This window comes from Falco naumanni, chromosome 13 (genome assembly GCF_017639655.2).
Source record: "Falco naumanni isolate bFalNau1 chromosome 13, bFalNau1.pat, whole genome shotgun sequence".
Taxonomy (NCBI): Eukaryota; Metazoa; Chordata; class Aves; order Falconiformes; family Falconidae; genus Falco; species Falco naumanni.
In genome coordinates, this window is record NC_054066.1 from 10,547,750 (window position 1) to 10,571,002 (window position 23,253).

At 44.0% G+C, this 23,253-nt stretch overlaps 1 protein-coding gene across 1 annotated transcript; it reads left to right on the forward strand.

Moving 5' to 3' along the window:
- The first annotated feature begins 1,562 nt into the window (after positions 1–1,562).
- LOC121097120 (guanylate cyclase soluble subunit beta-2-like) lies at positions 1,563–22,858 on the forward strand. Its single transcript, XM_040613885.1, has 16 exons — positions 1,563–1,736; positions 2,612–2,706; positions 2,899–3,059; positions 3,440–3,539; positions 4,667–4,890; positions 4,978–5,083; positions 6,743–6,846; positions 8,377–8,593; positions 12,859–13,179; positions 13,959–14,107; positions 16,405–16,551; positions 16,834–16,988; positions 18,536–18,750; positions 18,839–18,961; positions 19,733–21,207; positions 22,099–22,858. Exons 1-15 carry the CDS (start codon positions 1,600–1,602, stop codon positions 19,882–19,884), a joined length of 2,406 nt encoding a protein of 801 aa, XP_040469819.1. The 5' UTR covers positions 1,563–1,599; the 3' UTR covers positions 19,885–21,207; positions 22,099–22,858.
- The last annotated feature ends 395 nt before the right edge of the window (positions 22,859–23,253 follow it).

The following is a 23,253-nucleotide window of genomic DNA, read 5'->3' on the forward strand; positions in this document are numbered from 1 at the left end:
GGGGGTGGGCGCAGCGTGGTCCCCCGAACCGTCCCGCAGCCCCTGCGCCAAGCGGCGGCGGGGGGGGGGCCCGGGGCTGTCGCCACCCACGGGGCTGCCCCTGCCTGCTCGCTGACTGAGGACGGGAGCTCATCTTTACCCAGGGAGGGCGAGTGTTCTCCCCCGCATCCACTCAGGAGTCACTCCCGAAAGTGACCTACAAAAAATTATTCCAAAAACAAACCTAGGAAATAACTGTGCCGGGCTCTAAACCCCACGAATTCATCGCACCGAGAACCGATCGCTGTATTCCCGCTAACACCCCTACCGCCGGGGCGCAGCCTGGGCAGCCGGCAGCCCCCTGCCCCCGGCTGCGCCGCCTGTTGCCCGCAGGCCCGCAGCAGCGGCGCACGGCTCCGGGAAAGCCTTGGCAAGGGGCACGCTCCTCTCCTGTCCCCTCCGGGCTGCTCGCCCCGGTGGCCCCGGGAGCCCGCAGGCTCCGGCAGCGGGGCCCTGGGATCGGGAACCCGCCGTGCCCCGCCGCCAGCTGATGTGACGGCATCGCAGGCGATGCCCGCAGCACGCACCGGCAGCTACCGCCGACAGCGCGCGTTTCCTGCCGCCAGCCGGGCGGCCGAGGGAGACCGGGAACCGCGCCGGCCCGCAGTCCCCGTGCAGCGGCAGCGCCTCTGCCCGCGGCCCCCGGCTGTCCCCCGCCGAGCGCAGCGGGGCCGGGCCTGGCCGTGCCACCGCCCCCCGGGCAGGCAGCGGGGGGGGCGGCGGGGCGGGCGCGCCGGGAGCCGGCGGCGGCTGCGGGAGCCCGCGGCGGGGCGGCGGCGGCAGGATGGTGAGCGGGCGGCGGGCGGGCGGGCGGCGGGGACCCCCGGGGCCGGGCGGCCGGGCCCGGCAGGGTCGGGGCCGGGCAGCCGCCGGGGGCGCAGCGGGGGGGGGGGGGGGGCAGTCGGGAGAGACGGCGCCTGTCGGGGACCGGCGGCCCCGGGGGCCAGGCGTGCTGCGCGTCCGCGTTGCTCTGGGGGGTCGGGGCCGCACCGCCCTCCGGCTGCTGCCGCCGTGGTAGTGCTGCTGAGGGTTATCCCCCTAACACCCCCCCACCCCCCCACCCACCTGGAGGGCAGGGTTTGCCCGTGCTACCGCAAAACATGAGAGTCACGGCACATCCCAACTTACCTGCCGGTGCTGCCGCCGCGCCAGCCGCTGGGACCCGCCCCACTGCTCCCCCCGGCCCCGCTGCCCCCCCCCCCCCCCCTACCGTTGCACCCCGGCCCCTCTGCTCCCCCCGGCCCCGCTGCTCCCCCCCTGGCCCCCGCTGCCCCCTCCCCCCCCCCCCCCCCCCCCCCGGTTGCACCCCGGCCCCGCTGCTCCCCCCTGGCCCTGTTGCACCCCGGCCCCTCTGCTCCCCCCGGCCCCACTGCCGACCCCCGGCCCCGCTGCCCCCGCTCCGCCCGGCGGGGGTGAGCGTTTGGCTGCTCCGCTGAGTGCTCCTGAAACGCTGCGAGACACGACACGCTGCACTGTTCGCTGAAAGACATAATGGCTGTCAAACATCATTACTTTCTCTTTTGCAATATAACATTAGCGGTGGAATCTTAAAAAGCTGGCATGGTCGGGCTGCATTTTGAAAATCAGTATGGCTTTTCCATGTTGGTGTATTTGCTTTTGCAGTATGGATTTATAAATACATGCCTGAAGTCTTTGGTGGTTGAAAAGTATGGTGAAGAAACGTGGGAAAGATTAAGGTAATATGTTCCCAATAAATGTTGTGTATTGAAAGAAAATGGTCCGGAATTTAGCAGCGGAGGACTGTAATTTCTCAGCGGCAAATGGCAGCCAATGTGTATCTCAAGTAATTATCAGAAGTAACTAGCAGGGCAAAAGCAAGAGTTTCTTACCTTGTAACACATCATACTCTGATACTAATTTGTCCCAATTAATTTGTTATATCAGATAATTAAGGGTGACATTTAGTCTTATAGACAATTGTGCAATGGAGTCACCAGCTCACTGTGACAATATCAAGAAGTAATTACACTGAAAAGATGACATCCCTGATATCAAGTCAGTTTGATTCCAGTGCTTTTAGGAAAGCGGCTAAATACATTATCTTCTCTGCTTTTGTCTTGTCTTTGTAAGCTACATAGTACTTTCCAAGATATAAAGATATATAAATGATACTTAGATACAGACCTGTCATAGCCACTGAAGCCAATATAAAAAAAAACAAACACCAAAATCCACCAAGTTTTTGGTCAGGTCTGTGGAGACCCAAACACTTGATATTTTGGCCACGTTGAATGACAAGCCAGCAGACCAGAAAACAAACTGCGGCTCCACTTGCTCTAGCACACCGCATCATGATGCCCTAATCCTTGGAAGAGTTCACTGTAATACGTAAGGTGAAACAGCAGAAACGGAGAGGTGGACACCACCAGTCAGCCATGTCAAAGCAACACTCTCAAACCATCAGGGGAAGTAGTGCGTTCCAGTGTAACGCCTGAAGGAGGCTGAGGAGTGGGTTAGTAGCAAACAGTGCTTAATGAATGCCAGTAGGGTCACCCAAGCACGTCATATTTAGAGCACTGCTGAGACGAGAATATTGCCTTCTCTGTTGCAGGCTGCAGGCTGGAGTCCAGGATTCTTTCTTGACTTTTGAGGTTTACAAAGATGAGATCACAATGCAGCTCATTGACAAAGCCTGCAAAATATTAGGTATGTGTCACCGTGCCTCAAAAAATACACCATCATGGGTCAAGCCTGAGACTGCAGCTCATGTTTTAGTCTTCTGTGTTCTTTGCAATGCCCTCCCTATGTTGCAGATCTGCATTTACTCTTAAACCACCTGACAGCATTTCAAGAACTTCCAACCCTTTCTTATTCCTTAAAGTATCTTTATTTTGCCAGGTGTTCCCGCTGACGCGGTTCTGAGAGAGTTTGGAGAGTATTTCTTTGAGTTCTGTAAACGCTCAGGCTATGACCACATGCTGAGGACACTGGGTGGGAATCTCTATGAGTTCATAGAGAACCTGGACGCATTGCACAGCTACCTCTCCCTTTCCTACCAGGCAAGTTCGAGTACTGAGCAGATATGGGCGGACTCTGCCAGAGTTGGCAGCAGAAGGTATGAATGAATAATGAAGAAAGATGCCATGCCATAACAGGCTCTCCTATGTTCTGAAACAGATTACTCCAAAATGTTAAGACAATTTTTTAAAATAACTTTTTTTCTGAGTAGACCTCAATATTAGATATTATTTAGTACATTGGCTCTAATGCATAGCAGATTTTCCTTCACAGGTGAGCATATTTAATTTTCTGTTTTTCAGCTTATTCATATTACTGCTTCTTTTATTAAGACGTGGGATGCTTTTGTACAAGTGGAGTTCACCAGAATTCTTTATCAGAAAAAGATACTGAGGTTTTGGTTTTGCTTGTTTTTCCTCAGGAGATGAATGCACCATCTTTTCGAGTAGAGAAGAATGAAGACGGGTCAATGCATTTACATTACTATTCAGACAGAAGAGGTCTGTGCCATATTGTGCCAGGTAATCAGATGGAATGCAGAGTACAGATGAGCTGGTGGTACAGTACATATACAGAGTAATCATACATCTGCAGTTAGACTTTGCTCAGGTTTCAGAATCTGTTTTCAGATGAGGACTGGCCGTGGAATTGAAGCCTGGTAGAGTTCAGTCACCAGACATCTGACCTCAGTATTTCCCTACTGCCTGTTACTCCTAGCTCCCAGTAGCTTCAGTCAAAGTCTGTGATACGACAACCCAGGTCATAATTGTCCATTCCTGCTATAGAACTCCTATAGAATTTCCTGGAAGAAAAAGTTCACGGTGTGTATTGTGTCTGTTGATTGATTCTCAGTGACTCATGCTCTTTAAATTACAGTGAAATACAAATTATAGTTGAAGACATCCATCCATCCTGTAATAAATAAGCCTGTAGTATATGCAATCTGCAAAACTGCTACTAAACCCTGATCAAAATTGAATCTTTTACTAGCATTTATAGAGATCTCCATGGTTGTACTCATGCAAGGGTTAAAGAGCTGTAAGGCTTGATGATATTCCTTTCTTTCATAGATGCTGCTGAATTTAGAAGTACCAAAACTACCCCCTTTGTCAAAACTCATTTCGTATTCCTGTTGAAGCACAGAATATTTGGAATTTCAAGCAGAGCTTTTCATGTCATTGTCCAGTATTTCACCTAATAGCTAAGCAGAAATGAGAGAACTGATTGTGCATCTTCATGAAAGATAATTCCTTCCTTTCAAAAGAAAATATTCTGCAATGACTGAAATAGATTGTTATAGCAGAATTTCTTTAGAACCCCTGCACTTTTTGGGTTAATGGGAATTCATATTATTGCTGTGTATGACTGTTTGGACACATTCTTCAGATATCCTGCTGAGCTGCTGCTAGTGAAAAGAAGCATTTATCATCAGACAAGGCAAAAGAAACAGTAACTTTAAAGCTTATCTCCTATGCACATATTCTTACCGTGTTCATGGTAGGAGGAACAACATAGATTGTTTTCTTCTCCCAGAAGTCCTTTGGAAAAGTGATTTCTGAAACAGTGAAATTCCACTCTGGGCTCTCTAAAAGGGAAAATGGAAAGAGTTTGTTCCTGGCAATACTTTTGTCTTTTGTTTCCTCTTCAGGAATCATCGGTGCAGCAGCCTTGGATTTTTTTAACATTGAGATTTCAATGGAAATAGTCAATCAAACAGAAGAAGAAGAAGAAAGAACTGGGAAAAAGGAACATATTGTTTTTCTTGTCACTCAAAACCCTGTATTTTCATACAAGGAAAGAAATGAGTTTTGTTCCTCACCTCAATATCTTGCTGACTCTGTAAAACAAATTGAGAACCAACTTAATAAAGAGGTATTTTAGTATTCATTATCACTGTATTATTAAAATAGGATTAAAATAAAAATACCCTTGCATTTCCCTTTGGATTTATTTCAACAGGATCTTGAAAAAGCCAAGAATACAATTGGAGACAGAGGAAGCTCTGTTTGTCCTGTGAAGAAGAGTCACTGGAAAACAATAAGAGGAATAATCACATTAGGAAAAGGTGAGAGATCGTTCAGATGGAGCTTGTCATATTTTCTGAGTCTCTTCAGTAAGAAAGTCAGTAAGCCTCCCTTCCTCCACCCACCCATCCATTTTGAAGTTATCATTCATATTTCCTCTGCGTCTTTTCAAAACGTTTCTGGTTAAGTTTATTTCGGTTAGATGCTGGTAATCAAAGAACAATTGCAGATAATAAGCATGCTTAGTGATGACAGATACATAAATGGAATATGACCTGTCACTTTTGTCTCTTAAACAGGGTTTTCTTCTGAAAAGTGTTTTGTAAAATGTCATTGTGTGGTACATTTGATACTTCCTTGTTCTGTCACTTGGTCTAAGAGGATGAATTTAAAAGAGTGTTTTTTTAACTTGGTAGCTGCTACTCCTTTCCAAAGTTATCAGCTATAGTAAATTCTGAAAGCTGAAGCACACCCTCCACTACCAAAAATCTACTGCTAATCTAGTAATCTCTGTTTCTACCTTTATGTATTATGTGTTTATATATGTTCATAAAGTGGAAGGTTTTTTCCAGTTAGGATCTTTTGATTCCCCAAGAGGAATGAAAATCCAGCTCACTCTTGCCAAGCTGTCTGGATTCTAGGAGGAGTGAAAAATGGAACCTGCTATCATCTGGTGCAATTCCACATGCATTACAGGGGCAGATATATTGAGTAAGAAATTAATATATATTAAAAATAAAATTTTAGAGTAGCATTGTTACTTAAAAAAATTAATAATCTATTAACAATAAATGCAAGAGTTATCAAGAGCCAGACTTTGAAAAATGAAAAATCCACGTTGACTTTCCTTGAAGCAGTAAAAAGTCTAAAAGTTGGGTCCTAAATTTGTGATCTTTTTCACCAGTCTCCTAAGTGACTTGAGTACTTGTTATCAAGCAGAATTTACTAGAGTAACTGTCATAGCCACCTTCGGGGGGAAAGAGGTCAGTTGAAATAATCATCCTTTTGATTAGTGTGGGTTACTGGAGGATCCAAGTTTATGCTGTGAAGATCAAAGGCTTTGGGTGCTTCAGTCAGATGAGCCCTTTTGACTATTTTACCCATTTTATTCATTTTACAAAAATATCTTTCACTAGCAAGCACAATCTGATCTGTAGGTCTGTGACCATTCTGAAAAAACCCTCAGGGTAAGTGAAATAGAAACCGAACGGTCATTTGGTCTTTGTGCCATGGACTAGAGTTCTTTGTATAAGAGACTAAAGCCCAGATCATGCTGGGTTTTTTCTCCATAAGTGTTTCTTAGTAGCTAACAAAGTATATTACATCCACTTTTATGTACATTTTTGTGGGATGTAGCTGTGTTATATTGCTATGACATCTGCAGATTCATAGAGCAGCAACTTCTACAGTTGTTAGTCTGTTCTTATTGTTTCCACATAATTTCATGCATCTAATGCTCTGTGCTTTCTATGTGGTTAAGTTTTAAATTCTCAGCCAACCCAGATCAGTTGCTAATCAGCTGCGTGTTAAACTGCAGAGCATTTCACACAGATGTATGCATGCTTCTGGACCCACACACTGTTTCCTTTGTTTTCACTCATTATGGGATAGGGTCCTGCCTCACTGAGCATTAAGAAGTAATGCAGACTGGTTTTATGAGGTGCAACCTGATTAAAAACTACACACTTATCTTGCCACAGGTAAGCTCCTGAGAGGATTTGATCCTGTTTATCCCAAGAGCCTCTGGATTGACACAAAAACATTTTGCAATGGACTTCCTTTTCATATGGTTTTTGACAAAGAGGTAGGACGAGCATATGGTAAGGGCTTTAGTCTGCATAAACCATACAGGAATTTTCTTCTGTTTTGACTGCCCTGCAGTTCACTGCTGCGTGTGCTCTGTGTACGGTGCACGCTCATTTGCAGAAGTGCTCTGTACAGAGACATGCAATAAAAGTCACTCTTAACTGGATCTGGATCATTTCAGAGAGGATCTCCTTTGAATTTATTGAGATTACCATGTTGAAACACCTGCAGACATGCCAGCAAGATTTATTGCAGCAATCTATCTGTTACCAGACACAGAGCAGAATTTTCCGAGGTTTGTAGCCACTTTCCCATCCTTGGATGTGCCAAAGTCACAAAGAATCCTTTAAACTGGCTTTGTACTTGCAGCTAGCCACCCTCTCCTCCCAGTTATTAATGTATCCAAAGGCTTTTGTAAGGCTTTGCTGGCAACTGAAGCTCTGTCTGCTTCCTGAGTCTTCTCTTACAAGCTTCTGCTAGGAAAGTCTAGCTACCTACCGCCTTGGGCAGCATGCAACCCCATCTAGTAGGAACTGGACCCAAAAATCTCTTTTATCTTCTGGGGGAGGATCAGGTCTCCTCTCCTGTGCACACGTACTCTGCAGCAATGGAACTGCCCTTCTCTTGGCAGGCATTGCCCTGTGGCTGGTTTCCAGCTAGCCTGGGTTCCCACCAAGCCACAGCTCCTCTTGCTCCCAGTTCTGTGCAGCAAATATTAGCTTAAGACAAGAGCAGAGAAAGAAGAAGCTGAGAACAGGACAGCAGAAGAAAGTTGACTACATCCACTCAGGAAACATGTTTTGGCATCACTGACTGATAGAGATTCCAGAGCACATAGTCTGCTTCATGCCACTGTCTACATTAAACAAAGTTCAGAGTTTTAAACCTTTCAAGACACCCAGTCTGCATAATTAATAAAATTACTAGCGTGGAAAAAGGGCAAGTCCTGCACTCATTATTGGTAGCTACATCAGAGCCTCAATAACTGATGACAAGCAGCGAAGGCAGGGTGGACATTTCTGCAGGAGTTAAGAGCCTGTGTATGGTCAGCAGGCTAAAGAGGGTGACTAAACCTTTACACAGCAATGGTTAAGAGAAGGTAACCCATGGCATGCAATAGAAAATTGGTATTTGCCAATGTTGTATGCCACGGTTATTTTCTTTTTGGCATGCAGGACATGCTCTGGTATCTAATTTTCTCTTGCAGCTACCTGTAGGGCTATTTGTTAGCCCTACACAAGTGCAAGCAAGGGTAATAGCAAATATTTTTGGCTTATTTTGTTTTTAAGAATTGATATGGAAGAGCATTTGGATAATATTCCTTTCTGGGGGCTTTGTCTTGCTATGAAGGACACTGATTCGGAACTTTGCAGTAATACACTAATAAAACAGAAACTTTGCTCAGAAATAAGCCACGTGGCATAGCAAGGCTAAGCATGTGTACGTCTATGAACAGTGATAGCTACAGCTTGGTTTGAACCCAAACTGGATGTGAATTATAACGCATTGTCCGTGTTTTCTTTTTAAGCTCAGAGTGAAGCAAGCTGGGGTGAGCATTCAAAAGATTGTACCTGGCCTCCAGACCATGGGCATCTGCTTGGATCACTATTTCAGTATCCTTCACCCGGAAGTACCCTTCACCATCTCTAGCATTCAGAAATTCATCAACAGCCAATTTGTTTTCCAGACTAGAAGAGAGATGATGCCAGAGTCTTGGAAACAACGGCCAATGCTAGAGCTGAGAGGTACTTCACTGTTTTCAATAGCATAATTGTTCATACTAAATCAGGAATTATGCTGGAGTTGAACTAATGCTTTTCTGTGGACTCCCGCCTTCACGTAAGTCCTATAAATGGCTTTGTCTTTGTGCAGTGAGGAGAGGATTAGATGGATCTTTTTAGAGAAACAGTACTTTAGGATGCTTGTAAACAAATTCTGCAATTACTTCACCCAATTTTGAAGGCTTTCAGTCAGATGTAGCAGCTGCGCTCCCATTTGAAAGGCTTAGAAAGATGGTGTTTTTCTAATGCTGCAAACCCCACATCTTGGCAGGTTTCCTGAGTAACAGGGGCAAGGCCAATGGAGGATCAGATTGTTTTCTGAACCACCTCTAGTCTCAGTTATTCCCAGAGTCCCAGAATTTACTCAACTCCAGTTGAGTTTGGAAGGGACCTCTGGAGATTGTCTAGTCCATCCCTGTTCAAAGCAGGGTCAACTGGAGCAGGTTACTCCGGACCATGTCTAGTTGAACACGTTCAGAACCCAAGGATGGAGACTCCACAACCTTCTTGTGCAACCCATTCCAGAGTTTAACCACTCTTGCAGTAAAAAGTTTTTTTCTTAAGTTTAAATGACATTCCTGCATTTCAATTAGTATCAGTTGTCTCTTGTCCTTTCACTGGATACCACTGAGAAAAGTATTTTTTACTCCCTCCTATCAGGTATTTTTACATATTGATAAGCTCCCACTGAGGCTTGTTTTCTCTAGGCTGAACAGCCTCAGCTCTTTTAGCTTCTCCTTATATGACTATTGTGGTTTAACCATGACAATGACAGATGCACCAAGCCCTCCCACATCCTCCATCCCTTACTTCTTGAGAATAGGAGTGACATGTACTTTCTTCCAGTCCTCAGGAACCTCCCCCAGTCACCCATGAGTTTCAGAACTATTGGAGAGTGGCTTCGCAATGATGCTGGCCAGCTCCCGCAGCTCTCCTGGATCCATCACATCAAATCTCATGGACTTCTGTGTATCCAATTTGTTTAAATGTTTACTAAGCTGAACCTCCTGTGCCGATGGTAGGTCTTCATCTAGACTCATCCAGACTTTCCAACTGATCTCAGGGCCCTGAGATTAATGAAGCATGATTCTTATTAGCAAAGACTGAAGCGAAGAAAGCACTGAGTACCTTGGACTTCTCCTTATCCTTTCTCAGCAGATCCCTTGCCCCATTCTGCAGCAGACCCACAGTTTCACTAGTCTTTCTTTAGCTGCTCATGTACTTGCACAAGCCCTTCTTATTTGTCAACAGATGCAACTCTAGTTGGGTTTTGGCTTTTTCAACCCTGTCTCTGCTTCTAGGGTGACCTGACTGAGCTTCCACCTCTTGTATTTTTTTTTTTTTAATGTTTGAATTTAGCCAGGAGCTCTTTGTTCATCTGTGCAGGCCCCTGCCATGTTTGCTTGACTTACTGCACATGAGGCTAGACCATTCCTGAAGGTGGAAGAGGAGATCCTTGGAAATCAACCAGCTCTTCTGGACCCTTCTTCTTTCCAAGACACTATCCCTGATTCTTCCAGGCAGATCCATGAATGGGACAAAGTCCAGTCTCCTGAAGTCCAGGGCTGTGATCTTGCTTTTTGGCCTTGTTCCCTCTCCTCAGGTTCCTGCACTCCACCATCACAGTCATTACAGCCAAGGCTGTGCCCAGCTTTCACATCCATAGTTCTTGTCTGGTCTAGCAGGACACCTTCCCTCATCGGTCACTTGTGTCAGAAGCTCACCTGTGGCAGTGAGTCTAGAAACCTCCTGAATTGCTGACGCTCTCCTGCGTTGTTCCAACAGATAACAAAGTAGCTAAAGTCTACCATGAGGCTTCCTCCACTTGTCTTAAGAAGGTTTCATCTACTTGTTCTTCCTGAGCAGGGCATCTGTAGCAGACACGCATCACAATGTCGCCCACCTGTGTCTGACCTCTCATCCTTACCTAGAAATTCTCAGCTGGCTCATCATCTAGCCTTAGGCAGAGCTCCGTGCATTTCCCTTGCTTTGTCACTCACAAAAGCTCCCCCTCCTTGCCTGCCTGTCCTTTCTAAAGAGTTTGCGTTCATCCTTTGCAGTACTCCAGATGGGTGACCTACCCCAACAAGCCTCTGTGATCCCAATGACACGGTAGCCCTGAAACTGCACAGAGACCTCTAGTTCTTCCTGGGTTTTGCCCACGCTGTGCACGTTTGTGCACCTCAGAGAGGCGCCCAGTCGTGTCCGCTTCCCACAGAAGGTACGAGAGTCTCCGCCATGACACTGCCCTCTGTGTTTTTCTTTGCAGAGGTTAAAAACAAATATATAGTGCAAGGCATTACTATGGGGCGATCCCTCCAATGTAATTGTGTTTGTCATTCTTGGTTTTGTCTGGGATTCAAAGCCAATTGCCCCGTGAATCTCCCCAGCCCTCAGCTACGCCCTTCGGCCTCGCTGGGGACCTGTGGAAGGGGCACAGTGCCAGCCCTCAAGAGTTCTGCTTGCGGAGCCACCGGGCTCAGCATGGAGATGCGTGGAGCTCTGTGCAAGTAACTGTCCAGGTCTCACCTCCCTGTAGCGCCACACGCCAGCCTATGCCCACGACAGAATCCCTTCGCACTGCTAAGAATTTTCTTTGCCAAAGAAATTACTGCTTTGTGCGTGGCACAAACATTTTAAACCCAGCTGCCCAGCACAAGCGACACCAGCTCACAGATTGCGGGTTGCATCTTGGGCACGTACAGACAGTGACCCCTGGGGCGAGCATTCCCACAGAAATACACCGCGAGCATCACTCCTGTCCCTGCCTGGTCCTGGCTGGGTGAGGGGCTGGAAGGGGCAGGGAACGAGGGAAGAGCTTAAGAGGCAAAGTCCTGATAACGTTGCTGCAGCTGCAGGAAGGAAATGGCTTTCCCTGTGCCTCCATGCATTTCGATACCTAAAATGTGAATGCATGATTCATTCTTAATTTATGCTTTTGAGGGGTGTTACTTGCTGCTGGCTGGGTTTCAAATGTGGATAGACATAGTTAGCTGTGCTTTTTTTTTTGTACTTGCATTTTCAGATTCTGATTTCTGTCTTTACCCTGCCCCCCCCATCTTACATAAGAGTTTACCAGTTAAAATTATTTTAGCAAAAAAGATATTTAATCTGCTATATTTTTACTGAGAGGAATGGGTATGGAATGATTCTCTGCTTCATGTAATTAACTATAATGACATTTGGTTGAAGTGTTCTGTGACTTCAATTTTCCTTCTCTGAACTACACAGTACAACTTAATTTTCCCTTCTCTCCTTTCACCTTTACATAATGAGTGTCAAAGCTGGTATTCCTGAGATTCAGAAAAAATTAAGAGTTTAGAGAGACCTTGAAAAAAGTGATGTTACCAAACCGAGGAACTTCAAACTAGTCACAGGTGCAATTTTACTTCCTTTTATGCTGCCAGAGTTAATTTACGTGGTACCTCTGATGTTCCAATCCTGTTAAGCTTCCAAGCTGTTCATCCAGTTGCCCTGGGGATGGGATGAGAAATAAATAAATAAATAGGAATACCTAGATTGCTGTTCAGAAATGAAGAGATACTTATGAAACGTATTATTAATAATAAAATAATAACAAAGAGAATAAAGAATTAAATACATAAAATTAGAAAATTATAATAAATAATAACCAAATACCAACAAAGGAAAAAGCCCACAATTTCCTTCCCCCACCCCCCAAATCCCTTCTACCTTTCAGGCATTTCTGTACCTGCTTATTTAGATGATCCTAGTGACTGAAAGCTCCGGCTTCCAGGAAGGCAGGCTCCATTGACTGTACTGGAGCCATGTTACCCGCTGTGAAATTTAACTTTTTAAATGTTTCACTTAATCATTGTGAGTCTCAGTTCCCCTGTGCATGATGCTGACTAACTGGCTTCAGAAAAAGCTCAAGAACTCGTAGCAGAGGAGAGGAGAGGTGTTGCAAGCAGTGGCAGTGGGGTTCCTCAGGAAGAGGAGGGACCTGAAGCATGACTGGGCTCTGCCCAGCAATTGCCATGAGTCAGTGACTGCTTTCTGGGTCCTGAAATTTTTTATTTGCCTAGTGTGCCTCCTCCAAACGAGTGCCACCTCTAATTCCAGGAAACAGAGTAATTCCTGTGATGACCCAGACCCTACAAAAAGCCACTGTTCTTAGAAGTCATGCCCTAAAATTAACGTCAGTAACACTGAGCATCATGTGAAGGTCCAAGCTGCTGAAAACTCTTACCGATGCTTGTTTCAAACAGGCCAGATGATCTGGATGGAGTCCCTGCAGTGCATGCTCTATCTCTGCTCACCTTTGCTTCGCACTTTGCATGAGCTGGAGGAGCGACAGATGCATATTGCAGACATTGCACCTCACGACGTGACCAGGGACTTGATTCTTCTCAATCAGCAGCGTCTGGCAGAGATGGAGCTCTCCAACCAGCTGGAGAGGAAGAAGGAAGAACTGCGGATACTGTCGAAGCACCTGGAGGAAGAGAAGAAAAAGACCGAAGCTCTGCTCTACGCCATGCTTCCTCAGCATGTGGCCAACCAGCTGAAAGAGGGGAAGCGAGTTGAGGCAGGTGAATGAACAGGTGCAGTCATGATGCACCAGGTGATGGTGACAGAGACACTGGGGTGTTGACACAGCCCCATTGCCCCTGTCAGGGAACACCTTCTCTACTTGGTGACATTCATGGGGAGGAGGACGACCGCAGACCCTTAATCTCGCTGATAGTAAAGATTAGACTGTTCTTTCAAACAAACCTTTGGAAGCTGTTTGCCAAAATTGTTCCTTAGGAGGTGAAAGGTGGTAGCAGCTGCCCGTTCAGGGAACCAAATTCAGTGTTTCGACAGTAACCTGAGATTATTTTTTTTAACAATATAATATTATTGTATACATGTATACGTGGTATACAGGGAAATGAGGGATCAAAAATGAAAGGAACAAAGACATTCTTTTTTCCTAGAAAATTCTCTTAGTTCCTCTAGGGTATGTCTAAACCTAGAAGCATTACAATTCCCATTACTATTAAGGATAGCAAGCAAAAAGATGCTTGAATTCCGTTTAGTAAGCACATATATGAAGTCAGGGGTAAAAAGCTAAGTCCATCCTGAATATGGGTGGACAAATGGATATATTCAGATACCTGGATTGTTGAGATGTGCAATAATCCTTATATTTGATATATTCTTATATCAACATCTCTCTTTCATATCAGCACCCCTATATGAGTATTACAGCTGATAGGTCATACCTCCTAAAAGGATGACGAAAAAATAATCTTTGCGAATGAGTCTCAGACAGATGTTGTGATTTCCAGCCATTACAGGTACTTACTGCTGGTCTTTCTGCTCACAGGAGAGTTCAAGGAGTGCACTATATTGTTCAGTGATGTTGTGACCTTCACCAACATTTGTGCCCAATGTGAGCCTATTCAGATAGTTCTCATGTTGAATTCAATGTACCTGCGATTTGACAGACTAACCACGGTGCATGACGTGTACAAGGTATGTACTGATTGATAAAGACTGTAGAAATAGTCTGGAAAAGATCCTGTTGTTGTTGTTTTGGGGGTTTTTATTTTTAAATGCAGTTAAATCCTCTTCCTCCCAGCTTGATTTTTGATAAACCATAAAGTCTTGCCTATTTGTAGTGGCCACAGAGAGAAACTAAAAAACATGCAGAAGTGTGATTAAATGCATTCAAGATTTTCAGACAGGAATGTTACATCTGTCATGGGTGTTCTTCCACATCATCTCTTTTCACAATGCTAACACCAGAATGGCTGTTCATTTTTGTTGATACATCTCTCTTTCCTTTCTCAAATGCCTACCCAACATGACAGGATATCCTAGTTTATGGACCAGTTTGCATAATTTTCCTAGTCCTTTTATTCCAACCTGTTGTAAATAGGCCACTATGTCATTTAAGTGTCTCCTGTGGTAGGAAATAACATCATATATATATATATGAATTATAAACAATACCCAGTGGATACCGAGACTTTGTTTTGCTTCATGGAGATCTTGGGCAATGGTATAGATCTCCTTCTGACCCCAAAAAGCATTGATTAGATCTAGACTAATGCACGTGTTGTCTCCAAGCCATGCTGGAAAGATCGGAGCCCTGGCTGACATATACTAATAGCATTATTAACATTTCCAGAGCTACCCAGGTTTGACGAGCTGAAGAGCAAGTCCTAAGTTTCTGTCTGTGCCCAGCATATTAAATACTTAGGAAGGCAGAAATAAGAAAGGGTGAAACCCAAATCTCATTCATTCCTTGCTCAGGCAAGGTATGAAATTCATCCTGCAATAAATTGTACTAGGAAATCAGAAGCATTTCTGCCATGGCGAGGGAACTATATTCAATAATTGAAGCATCCAGGATATGGCCCACAGATTTTAGGATAAATTAGCATCATATTCTATCTAAATCATCCATCATGAGTAAATTATCTGTCAGTATAATAATCTCCTTTTGATGCCTGTATATAATTCCTATTAATATTGAAGGAGGTTACTAGGGTACAGAGAGGGAGGACGAAATTACTATTTCAGGGAATTGAGAAAGAAATGAAATACTGAAATTGATCAAAGAAACTTGGCCTAAGCTTATAAACATCTGAAGTTATGAATAAATCTTGTTAAATTAAATCTCCTACCATGGTTGAAAAATAATTAGAGTATCTATTTGCATTAGTAGCTTTTTACAGTTTTTTTTTTAATTTGTTACAGAAAATTACTAGCATGACTATGGGGTAGGCTATCTGATAGAAGGCATGAACAGGAACACATTTTTCAAGAACGATATGCTGAAGAGTTTTAAGTCATTACGTTAATGAAGAAACCCAGAGATGAAATTATTTTCCCGCTCTCCTATTGGTGTTCATTTTTAAGAAATCCAATCAATCTAATTTAAACTGATCTCTTAGTTACTGATGGTTGTGGTAACAATGAAGTCTCAAAAGACCAGTTTAGAAAATTTCCTTACTGTGTAACCATCTCTTACAATGAATTTTAAACACTTGAGAATTTTCTGACAGGCCTGTTCTGTTCCCAGCAAAATCTCTGGTACAACACCCAAGTATTTCTCAGGTGCCTTGTCATGCGCTGCAGGGAAACTGGATGCCTGAAGGAGGACAAACCCTTCAGCATTTGTCTCTCAGGCTGCATGTTGTAGGAAACAGCTGGTTGTAAGGAAGGATGCTCCCAAACTGCTTAGTTCACACTTTGCATTCTCTGACATCCTGGAGATTGGAGGTTTCTTAATTTCTTGCGAATCCCTTAGTAATAATCGGCAGTGAATAGGCTCCCTTGCTTTATTGTGACTTTTAAAAAAAGGAATATCTTTTTAAAAAGAAATACGCTTTTAACACCAATTGTGAATTAGAGCTAAGTAATAGCAGTCTGCTATGGGATAACCTCCCGGCTCCGGAGTCGCTGCCTGGGGCAGCCCTGTGTGTATAGGTCTGCCCTGGGTAAGAGGAAGGGCAAAAGCCCGACACTTTTGCAGCGTCCCTTACCCTTTAGGGTCTCTCACACTAATATCTAAAATGGGTCAAGTAAGCAGGGAGAGAATGCATTGAAATATTTACTGTGGAGTTAAGGAAAGGATCCCCATCTCAAGGAAACTTTTTAGTTTAACTGGTTTTAGTTTAGTTTAGTGCTAGAGCTTTTTGTTGATCAGAAACATCTTTTGGAAGGAAGGGGGAGTTGGTGCAGGTAAGAGCCCCAGACAACAAAGCACTAATCCAAGGAAGATATATATGGCATGCTTATATGCTTGTCCCTCTCAATTAAAGGTGGAGACAATTGGAGATGCCTACATGGTAGTAGGTGGGGTCCCTGTGCCTGTACCCACTCATGCCGAGCGCGTCGCTAACTTTGCCTTGGGAATGATAATAGCAGCTAAAGGAGTACAGAACCCAGTTTCTGGAAATCCTATCCAAGTAAGTTGTCAACGCAAAGAGGCATGCATGTCTGTCTGCTTCTTGGGTTGGGCTTCTTGGTTAATGCTTGCTGCAGACATCAAAGAGCTGCTTCTGACTCCTCTGTGACTTTGGGCAAGGACCACATGGGCACATTCTTCACAGAGCCTTTTCCTGTGGATATTTGATATTTTACTGGTGTCCAGTGTTGTCTTAGATGAACTTTTAGGTAACTGGATAGCATTAAGAAAGATGTTAAATAACAAGTGACATTTCTGGGGGGTGTTTTATGTCTTTGTAAAGATTAGAGTTGGGATCCATACAGGTCCTGTCTTGGCTGGAGTTGTTGGAGAAAAGATGCCTCGTTATTGCTTATTTGGAGACACGGTGAATATAGCTTCCCGGATGGAGAGTCACGGTGTCCCAAGTAAAATTCATCTCAGCTCCAGTGCCTATCAGTGAGTAACTATGATGGAAACTTTGCTCGTTAAAAGCTGTGCTGAAAAACACTGCCTTGGCCACTGCAGCTTTCAATGTAGGTGGTGCTGTCTTTAGCTGCTGATTTATGTAGCTTACTTACAAGGAAAACACTGCTAGCAGAGAGTTTTACTTGTTCTGATTATTTCAAATGCACTTGTATATGAAGTCAGAGGTTTGAGAGTCTCAATCCTAGAGACCAAAATACAGGGGAAAGAATAATTGTGATACTTTATTTAGAAGTACCTTCAGAGTGATGTAGATACTAGAAAGATGGTCAGAACATTTCATTTGACATCCTGCGTAACAAAACCTAAAATCTCTCTGACTGAGCACAACAATTTGTGGCGAAACAGTTTTATTTGTACTTAATAAGGATTAATTTATGCACTATCCTGTTCAAGCAGTGAGTAATTCACTTCCTTAAAACTCATGCCACTAAAAATTAAATACTATGTTTTCAAGAATTTTATGTACGTATAAAATATGTGTGCAAGAGGTGGAAGCGAAGACAAGCTACAGAGGCATACAAAAACATTGTCTGGGCACATAGGCATGATGTTAGGAAAGCCAGAGCTCAACTAGCATTGAAATGGGCATGGAACGTTCAAAGGCACTAAGAGGAGCTTCAGCTACGTTAGCAGAAAGTATAAATAGAAACGTGGACCTGCTGTGGCAGGTGATCTAGTGACAGTGCCCTGAATAAAGGCAGAGTTACTCCAGACCTCTCTTGCCCTAGTCTTTACTAACGAGGTCTTCAGGGTCCCTGCACCTAAAGTCAGGGTTCAAGGAGCAGGTGAAGTACCAGTCTTAGAACAGGATCACATCAGGGGTCTTTTGAGAAACCTCAGTCTGTAGAAGTGTATGGGAACAGGTGGTTTGCCTCCAAAGGTAAAGAGATCTGGGTGATTGCCTCCAAAGGTAACGAGAGCTGGGTGATAGCATTACAGTGCTGTGGGCCGTCACCTTTGGAAGGTCACAAAGATTGGCACTGTAGCAACTGAAGGAAGCCAGATGTTACACCTATATTGAAAAATGGCAAGGAGGACAGGCTAGGGAACTGTAAGGCTGGTCAGCCTCATATCAGTCCCAGTGAAAATCAGGTCATCTTGGAAGGCATTTTTGGACACATGAAGAAGGCAACTGGGAATAGCCAGTCTGGATTACCAGGAGTAAATCATGCTTGATGAACCCGATTGCCTTCGCTGATGAAATGACTGGAGATAGTTCTGTTTAACTGATACTGGCTGCCTCAGTTCTTAATTTCTGTTTACTGGTCAATAAGAACCCTCCACCATACTGAAGTATTTGACTATACGATCTATTGATTTCTGATCAGGCTGTATATAAAAGCGCTGCAGGCCTGAATAAAACGGTTGAAACAAACCCTTGGTTGTTCACGGATCAGTAATGTTTTTCCGGGACTGTTCTGATTTGATTACTTAGATTCCAATAGCTCTTCCAAGACATCAGTGTCATTTTTGCTGATCTTGAATTTTCATGTGTTATTTTGCTTCTGATATTTTAGATGCCTGAAATACAAGAATTTTGAGATGACTGAAAGAGGAGAAATAGAAGTAAAAGGCAAAGGGAAAATGCACACATACTTCCTCATTAGAAATAAAACTGCAACTGAGAATGAGATTATGGGAAGGCCAGTGAAAGACCTAGATTCTGGCCATGAATCTGTTCAGTCCTTTCAAGAAGGCAGGGCTGAAACAATACCAAGTTGTCATCAGCCAGGTAGAGTCAACTAGATGTACTGTTCCCTCCTTGAGCAAGTGACCATTAATAAAACTCAATTAAATATCCTTTTTTGTTCTTCTTTCAGTTACTCAGACTCAGCCGGAGAAGGACCAGACCCCAGCCATTGCAATGAAGTATACTGATGGCCCCACAGATGCACAAAACAGCCTCGAAAGAAGAAATCAAGCGAAAATTGCAGATTTAACAGGTAGTTATGTAGTTACCATCTAGCAAAGACAGCAGAACTAGGAAGTAATGGAGGCTTACTCTTGCAGCTTTGTTATATTCCTCTTCTAAATAACCATCATTTTACTCAAGCCAGAAATTTATGCCATCATATCCACGTTGGTGAAACTAACCATTCTGCCACTGATTGGGGTTGAACAAATTCACCTTCAGAGCAATCCCAGGTGTTAATTGTGCACTAGGGAGGAAGAAGCTGACATAGCTGTCAAATCCCAGAGCCCTTCTGGCAGTGCAAACAGAACAGATAACATGTTAGACAGCTCTTCATGTGGATGGACCCAGTTGTTCATGTACACATATTTTCCTAGAAAAGCTGTCATTATTTGTGGTTATAGGGAAGCCCTTATTAACTCAAGCCTGAGAAAGAGAGATCTCACTGGCTATGCAGCCTGGCAGCTCTCAGGCCAGTCTCCTGCAGGAGCCAGAAGGATTTATTGCCATGCCCGTGTTCTGTGACCAAAGTTCGTTGTCCTTTGAAGTAGCTGATACTGAGAGACATAACAGATTTGATGCCCTAACAGTCTAACCTAACACAGCAAGTCTTATAATTCTGTTTACGTGTTTTGTGGGTTTTATACAGACTAAATATGTTGTCACTGAGTGCTAGAAAATATTTTACTCCCTTCCCCTCCCACCTGCTTAGACATGGTAGTTAATCCAGTATGTGATGTGCTGACAAACAGAAGCCCCTGCGGTCATTAAAAACTCACGCTGAAGGAGTGTTTCCTTTCAGGCAAAACTTATGATTCCAAAAGTGATGGGAGTCTCCATGGCAACCAGCAGGCGGATGATAGTCCTTGTCCTCTAAACCGGGGAAGAGTCAAACCTGCTACTGAAGAGCCACAGAACAGAAACATTCGCTCTAATTTTTGCACTTTACTCTAAGTTTCTTACTTTTTACATTAAACAGAGCATTTTATTATGGTTTTGTGCATTTTGCTGTTGTGGGACTGATTTTGTATATCAAGTACCACAGATTTTTTTAAAAAAAAAAAAGACAAAAAAAAAAGACATTTCATCCCAGTTTTCAGCAAAAAGAAAACAATGGAAGATATTTTTTTTTTAATCAATCTACACGTGCCATATAATACTCCCACTGGAGAAAGAAACCACCACAACGTGCTTTGAAGACGTATTTTTCAGCCTTTGCCATGTCTTCAAATATCCCTATGTAAAAATCACTTTTTAGTGTCTCATGCAGCAATTGAGGAAGAGGTGACTCATCCAGCTAGAAATACTCCTACCCGAACCAGCGCTTGCCATAAAGGAAAGATTCCCTGAAGTGACCATCTGTCCTGACTTCAGCAGAGCCAGCCCCTTCCCTGTGTAAGGTTAGCACAATTCCATCTACGTTTTAACTGCGAGGACAGTTGAACGTCTTAACAGGTCTCCTGTTGGACAAAGGCATTATGCAGTAGAAGTGCAGAACAGATCTAACACCACCTGGATTTTTCCATCCTGAAGAGGAAATACTCTGTGTGCTTTATAGCACCCAACAGTAAAAAAACTTCCGCGACCTTCAAACCAGCTGTCCCTGCTATGCTTAGATGATCGTAGAAGGAGATGCATGTAGTGCAGTTACGTAGCATTGATTTCATCACAACACTGAGGGACTGTTCAAGGCCTGTGAACTGAGACCTTCAAAGGAGTTGAAAGATTATTTCTCATTTTCTCTAAAAAAATAAAGTTTCAGGACTACAGAGGGAGCCTACAGTGCTGGAATTAGTGTTGTTAATATCGTTGAAAATAACAGTGTTAAAGATCGGCATCACTTACCTGGTGTCAGAGGCTCCTCAGCTGAATTAATTCCACACTGTTATATTCTTAGATTACGTCTGATCAGAAAAGGCAGAGAAAAATTGAAGTTCAGCTGTCAGGGATTTAAGATGTATGAGCAAAAATACAGTGGATATAAGGCTGCGGACAATTCAGTGCATCAGAAATAGTGCTCCTGCTCCTGTGAATGGAGCTTGAAGTAGGTGGGCTGTGCTTTCCCTGGGTGACTGACAGGAGATGTGCCCCACACACCAGTTTATTACCTTTGAGTGTGCATTTGTTGTCTGAGGATGCAAGCACAAGCCCCATTTGAACTCTGAGCAAGAACTTACTGGAGAAGATGATGTGACTCCTCTGTTACAGTCTGGAGCATCGCATTTCCACCTCTGTGTCTGCGGCAAGAGTTCGGCTCTTTAAACACCAGATAGAGAGGTAAGGCTGGTGAAAGGCATCTCCTCCTCTCTATAGCATAACAAGATGAAATTTCACCTGGTTAGATTTTCTTTTTTAAAGTCTGTGAGACAGGAGCTCCCTTGTCCAGGTGCTCTGCAGCTCTGGCTATGTTAGCAAGTAGTACAGGCCAGTAGAGGAGGACACGCAGAGCAAAACCATCAGTGCTGGTGTCCACACTTATAGGTATTGCAGAGGGCTGGCTAGTGTGGCCCCACACACCGAGTACCTGCTAGCTTTTGGAGCACCCTATAAGCACATCCTCTGACTTAGTTTCATCCAGAAGAGGTCCGCTCGTGTGCTGTGGGACCGTTCTACAATGTGAAACAAAGTACGGTAAGTGGCTTTGGGCAGAAGTTTGCTCAGGAGGGTACTCCTGGCTCTGAACTGCTGATGTAGAGACACTATCTAACATTACCTCTTTCCATGGTACAGCTGAGCAGCACCATTCTGGGAGAGTGCAGTTTTACAAATGGCAGGATTTATTAATTTGTTTGTTTATTTATTTATTTATTAGGATTTTGCTGTCTAGGCTCTGTTCATTACTTTGGTGTGGACAAGATCTGCTGCAGGTTGAAGATGAATCTAAGGGTTATTATTGTTAAATTGGGCATCAAGATTTCAAATGTTTGACTGTGTGCTACCCTCAGACACACAACATCCAAATTCTACTTTCATCCTTAGTAACTCCTCCTCACTGGTCCAGTGGCATGGCTTTGCACTCATGTGTTATGAACATAGCTTTAAAAAGACTTTCCTAAAGATAACACCCCATTTCTTTCTCACTTGCAATGATATAAATGTGAAGTGGCGCTATTCCACTGATATAAGTCGGGAATCAACTCTGACAAGACTGTTTTTGTCTCAACCTAGAGACACGTTTCACTACTCTCGACTGGTCGTGCTGATGGAACGGAGTACGTGTCATTTAACAAATGGCAGTGGTGGATTCCGTCTTTATCGGCATTCCCTATGGAGATACACAGCCACTTAGTCCCAGGCACAAGTGTGGCACAGGAGTGAGCATACATCTCAGCGGCCAGCGCTAATGCAGGAGGGGACCTCATGCTGTCTCAGCTGCCCTGCAGTTCTCCACCTGTGTGGCTGAGTACCACTGACCACCTCTCCGAAAGGAAGGATTCCCAGTTGGAGACTGTCCAACAAGCTTGGCCATCAGTGAATAGGCTTCAGTATACATTCCAGGGTTTAATACAGATATATTCCAGAGTGGTTTTAGGTAGAAGCCCAGAGCTCCTCCGAACTTGTATGGATCCTCTTGGGTAGAAAAAAAAGAAAGGGACCATGGCTTATTTGCTGCCTGCATCTCTCTGAATTTTAACACTTGCTTTACTTATACCCGCCCTTCTTGCACTGAACAATCTATGAATGTTTGCTATTGGAATGTTCTAATTGCCAGTAAGTGCTCCATGGTAAGTTACTTCATTCTGTACTGTGGTAAAACTGGCGTGTTCAGTGGTTTCTCTGTGGCCTCTGCTACAATTTGGTTCTCCTGGAGATGCAGAGCTAGGTCAAATCTGCACAACTGCTTTTAAAAGTTAATGTGCCTGTGCATCATCATATATTCTTAAATCTGTGGACACCGCTATAGACTGCAAAAATATTCAAAAATAAATCTTTCCATTAATATACTGTGTCATTTGTCAATAACTACTTGGATTCCTTTCTCTCTTTTCCCTTCCACCTTTTCTGTTCTTAAATATACAAAAGTTTAAGGCCATTATACCTCTAATAAATGTCCAGTGAGTTTAACTTCTTGACCATACATTGTTACTTGTATTTGTGTGACATCAGACTCAGCAGCCCCGTACCACTGACATTGTCATACGCTTACTAATACGTGGTGTTAGTGTCAGTGACATATGTACATTGCATTGACACAAAAAGAGTTGGAGATGTCCCACTGCTGCTTTATGGAAGCTGAGGCTTAGAAAACTTAAAAGTTGAAACTTTTGACAGCTGTCTAAAGCATATGGATTCCCACATCCCATTAAATCTGGCATTCAAACA